This window comes from Gavialis gangeticus, unplaced genomic scaffold (assembly GCF_001723915.1).
Source record: "Gavialis gangeticus isolate Ggan-Ray unplaced genomic scaffold, GavGan_comp1, whole genome shotgun sequence".
NCBI classification, from domain to species: domain Eukaryota; kingdom Metazoa; phylum Chordata; order Crocodylia; family Gavialidae; genus Gavialis; species Gavialis gangeticus.
In genome coordinates, this window is record NW_017729024.1 from 147124698 (window position 1) to 147130194 (window position 5497).

The 5497-nt window shown below is 47.3% G+C and overlaps 1 protein-coding gene across 1 annotated transcript in view; it reads right to left on the bottom strand.

Moving 5' to 3' along the window:
• NDUFS4 (NADH:ubiquinone oxidoreductase subunit S4) overlaps positions 1–3943 on the bottom strand; it is a 73928-nt gene extending 69985 nt beyond the window's left edge. Inside the window, exon 1 of the mRNA XM_019517875.1 lies at positions 3785–3943. Coding sequence (XP_019373420.1) covers positions 3785–3870 — 86 coding nt within the window. The 5' untranslated portion in view covers positions 3871–3943. The remainder of the gene's footprint in view (positions 1–3784) is intronic.
• Positions 3944–5497: the final 1554 nt, after the last annotated feature.

Consider the following 5497-nt stretch of genomic DNA (forward strand, 5'->3'; position numbering starts at 1 on the left):
GGGGGGGGGGGGGGGGAAACAGCACTTTACTTTCAGCTTTGGTGCACCCCCATGCTGAGTGCAGCACATGCCCAGAAGAGGAATCCTGTCAGTTTGACCTAGCTCCCCAGCGTCTGTATAGCTGATTGAATCAATTGCTGGATCAAAGTGCCAAAAAAGCCCCGTTGAAATGCATGAGCTATACAGACGATGAGCGAGCCGGGTCAAACTGATGCGATTCCTCTTCCAGTAAAGTGCTATTTTGTTTGTTTTTTTCCCCATGTCTGTCAGCACCCACTAATAACAAGAAAGAAAGATTTAAATCCAGCCCTCAGTTTCTTACTTTCTTGGACAAAAGGTATGAATATACAAGATTGAAGAATTTCTACTATACCCTTGATAAAAATACATTTCTCTTTCCACATACTGATAATCAACCACGTAATTATGAAATAGCACAACACTTAATCATATTTATGACATCCTTGCTACAAAATTATGTCTTGTAGGGACCACATCTTTCAAGAAAGACCATCTATCATAGCTGTGAGAAGATCAAAGTCTATGCACACTATACTTCTGTTAAAAGAAACAAGTTTTAAGACTGATGTACAAAAGCTCAAAAAACATATTTGGAGTTTATTTTACCACTATATTCCTAACCTAACTGTGCTCCGATTATCCTTGGGACATACTGTCTTCTTAGAAAGTAGATTGTAGAACAGAAAAACTACAAGAAATCTGATCCTGAAAGATGCTCCATGTCACAGAATCACAGAAAAGTAGGGCTGAAAGTGACCTTTAAGAGGTCATCTAGTCCAACACGATCAAAGAGGAATCAGACTAAACTATTCCAGGTAAGCAATTGTCTAACCTACTCTTACAAACTTTCAAGTTTGTTGGAATGTCAGCAGAGCTCATTGCAGAAGCAGGACTCATTACCTTCTTACCAATGACAGTCTGAATGCAACTGTTGGGTGGCATTAATTTACCTACATTCAATGGTTTCACTTCCCCCACCCATGCCTTTGCACAAAAAAAGGAGAAAAAAAAAAGGAAAAAAGTTTTAGGAATACAATAAAACAAAACTTCTAAAGAACACAATTGCCAGGACAGACTGACCACAAAACTTTCTAGCTCCCTTGCTTGTTTCATTTGATCTTAAAAATCATTTAGAACCCTGACTCAATCTTCCAGTTCACATATCAGTGGTGGACTGCTATGTCCACACAGAGCCTCAAAAGAGTTGAGTCCTGGTGACAACACAACAAGACTATATTGAAGCAACATATGATTTTTTAAAATTTTATATAACCCTTGGTGAACAGACACTTCACAGCCTGATGTATTTATCTACAACAACCCTGTGATGGGGATAAGAATACTTCCCTATTTTATAGAAACACTGATAGAGGAAAACTAAAAACTAGATCAGTGGTGCACAACCTTTTAGACCCCAGACAAGAAGACTGGTGTGGGGTGGGTCTGTAGGCTCAATCTAGTGTGCACAGTGCTGGGGCCCAATGCAAAAGATGACAGATTGGGCCCCAGTCTCACATACCATATTGGGCCCACGCGTCAGATCAAGCCCACCACTCAGCCCCACACACACTGGACTGGACCTGACCTAGCCTCAGCCCAGCCCAGCCCAGCCCTAGCCCTGCGCGCGCCAGATTGGCAGACTGGGCCCCATCAGCCCGGGCCAGCCCTGCAGGGCTAGGTCATTTGGCCCCCAGGGCTTGGAAAATTCAGCAGCTGTGAAGTAATGTCAGCATTAATTACCACCATTTGCTCACCTCTGCCCACCAAATTTCCACACACTTGGGGAGTCCCATGGGCTGGGGGTTTAGCACCTCTGGACTAGATGAGTAAGGTTGCTGAAAGAAAGGTGCTGCTCAATATTAGCACTGTCAGGGTGCAAATACTTTGATTCACAAGACAAAATGAGAGATTTCAAACAGGAATTTGAAGTGGCAAAAATATTTTGACCCATTTTAGCCTTTCTGAGCTCTTTGCAACAGAAGAAACGCTCTATTTTTCTGTGTTTAAAAAAAAAAGTGAGAGCAAAAAACTGGCATTTTCTGAGGGCTGCCTTAAATCTAATTAAATTGAGAACCACTGGAAAAAGGGACTTTGGTGTCATAATGTAAAGTACTGCAGCTGTCCAGGTTTTAGGCATATTGCAGTCTACTAAATACACAGTTTACTGAATATACAGCAGTGTGCTAAAACTGCTACGTAATTCACAAGAAGCATTAGGTGTCTAAGAATGGCAGATGCCTTCAGCAGCAAGCCGCCTAAACTAGCAAATGGGGAACTTTAAGACAGGGACATCACTCAAATCCTGCCTCTCTGAGATGTAAACACTTTACTCTGGGTTGCGAGGAATTGCAGGACCCGTCACAAGAATCTCTTGTAACTATGCACCGAGTGCTTCTTTCAGAAGTCAAAGGTGGCTCCTTTTTGATGGGGAAGGAGATAATGGATACTGCCTCTCAATCTAATAGTTCAGTGGCTAGAACACTAATCCATGAGCTGAAAGATGTATCTTTCATTCCGCGCCCCCACAACAAATACTACAACCACCAGACAACAGGGTATAGTGGACCGGATGTCCTCAATTCCTCCTGAAGAAGCCATCTGCCTTACATAGAATATTCATATATTCATTGAGACAAAGAAAGAAGGAACATGACTACAGTTTAGTGAAGCAGAGAAAGTGAGAAAAAAAGGTCCAAGATGCTGATACCTGGAAGAAAGAACACCCGATATCCATTTTTTGTTACAGTGTTTTATGTTAGTTATTCACTGGAGCTGGGATTTGAACAAGGTACGTACCACAACTCCTAAGCTAGAAAGTCAGGTCTAGTCTTATGTTCTCTTTGTATCCCAATGAATATTGAATGATTTCACATAAAGTAGAAACACTTTAAACACTTTAAAAGGAAGGATAAAGAACACCTCTGAATATCTTCATGCCTGGTGCTTGGTCACTCTCCTAGACTGCAGAATTAAATACTCATGAACAAAATAGAACTGAAGTCCCCAACAGTCACCACGTTTGGGAACAGCAGCAACAGCAATACTTCCTTCTTCTACGCTGCGTGAAATCTCATTTCCAGATTGGGCCCCACAGGAGCTGGGCCAAGAAATGCCTTCTTTGTGAATTCACGGGGGCTTCGCCTCAGTTAAGGACCAAGATGTTCAGGTGTGGAGAGACCGAGGCCCTTCTGGGCACAACCAGAAGTAGGAAATTAGGCACTTCAGGAGCTCCCAAGTCAGAACGGTGTCTGCGAGCTACACCCACCTCCAGGGCTAGCTAGGCAGCAGCCGAGTGAGGCTTGCAGCATAAGCACCTAAAGTGATTTTCCCAACCTCCCAGATGTAATGAACACAGCAGGAACTTGCTCCAGCCCGTGCCCAGTAGCCCCTCTCCTGCTTCCCCCCAAGCCAGGGGTCATGTCAGCACCTTCCATGAAGTCTCACCTTCGCTTGAAGAAATTACGACCGTGCTAAAGGCAGAACAAAAGGGCTGAAGATTTCACCTCACATATGAGGGAAACCCCTGCTGTCTGCGGGCCGGGGCACTCCCCGGGCGTTCAAGGAGAAGAGTGGGGGGAGCCAGGCTCAGAGCAGTTTCTCCTGCAAGAGAAGTTTCCTACGCGCCCGGTCTGGAGCGCGGCCCCGGCGCCCAGGCCTCTAGAGTGAGCCCGCCAGGCTCCTGGCCTCGGGCCTCACGAGCACCAGCGCGGGGAGGGGCGTCAGCAGAGCTCAGGCCGGAGGGAGCGCCCAAGACCCCCCTTACCTGCCCGGCATCCGGCGGGCAGCGGCCGCGCCTCCACCCCTCGCAAGGTGCCTGAGAGCCGCTGACATTGAGAGAGCCGCCGCCATGACAGCCGCGGACCCGCTGCGCTACGGCGTCCTCCTAGGGACAAATCTCCTCCGCCCACCTGGGAAACGCGGAGACTGAGCGGCTGTGGTAGCTGCGGCGTCACCCCGCTGGGGCGGGGTCTCGGGAGGGGGTGGGGCCGGCAGCCCTGGCGTACCCACTGGAGTCTGTGGGGTCTGCTCCTGTTCTGCCTTTTCTTCTTTGAACTGTGAGGCCAGAAATGCCCCGAGGCAGGGAGATGCGGCCTGGTCTGGAGCAGCATTTGGGAAGGCGCAAGCTGGCGGCCAGGCCGTGGCAGTGTCACAGCAATGTTGGGGTGATACCAGGACCTCAAAGGTGGTTTTTCCTGGCAGGGGAGATCCCTTGATGATGGTTTTGGCCCAGGTGTTTATACTGACCTGCGAGGGGGATCCCCTTCTTCCTTGCCTTGGGTGTCTTGGTGTAGTTGAGGGTGGAGACCTGCTCCATGGCATGGCGAGGAGGTCCACCTGCCAGGGTCTGCTAAAGCCTCCTGGTAGGAGGATCTGGGCTACACAGCTTACAACCATGGGGAGTTGCTTTCTGGCTTTCCCCCTAACTTGCTCCTTCTGGCTTTTGGCTAGGGGCAAGCAAAACTAGGAGGCATCTGAACTCCAAGACCTCCATGCTTGGGTCTTGTATGTCGGATGCCTGCCATGGATATGGGAGTATCTGAAGCCCCGGACAGATGTGTCTGGGAGGTAAGGTACTTGTTGGTGGTAGCACCACGCAGACTTGAACCTTTGTGTTCAGCTCAGTCAATAAAATTTGAAACTGATTTGGCCCATGACATAAAAAAAAAGTGTTGGAAGAATCTGGTAGGTGAAAGCTGGCTTTATGGGGCCTGTGCTGCCTTTCATCCAGAAGCATCCCATTCTGAAAAGGAGAAGTGTGGGGGAGTTGAAAACCCTGCCCGCCACCCTCACATGGTCTCAGCAGTGCAAAGATGCCAATCGGCACCTGCAGCTATTTGCCCCCTCCCCTGCACATTAACCTGTATAAGGAGAAGACAAAAGCATGCTCTTATCACACAATAACTTCAGGCATTGGTGCATTAAGATTCAGTAACAAGTTTAGCAGATCCAGTTGAAGTTTAGCAGATCCAGCTAATCTGCTGCCAAGTTTCTCCAATTATGCTTAAAATATATATGAGGTCTGAGCCCAGGACAAGGGAGGGAAGGAACGTGTTCTGATGTCCTATGGCACTGGTTCCAGCCTTATTCCCTATATAATGGGGAATGCCATTAAAACAATGGTTCTCAACCTTTGTGGACTGGAAGCTTCCTCCAAAACTTTCATGATATGAGTGGCACTAATCTTAAAAACTTATTTAGGTATTATGGTGCTTATCTGAGGGGCCAGGCATTGGGGGTGGTGGGTGGTCCAGGCAGGGATAAGCCTGAGCCTGCACTTACCTACTTATCTCCTCATACCTCAGGACACCCTTAAAAAGAATCTGTCAGTACCCTAGGGTGCTGGGATACTCTACTGGTTCTGCAGTAGAACCACTCATATTCCTAAAACTAAAATTATTTTAAGAGCGCCTACACGGTTGCAACCAAAAACATCATGTTGCTTAAGGTAAATGCAGTTCTGTGAACAAAGACGTTA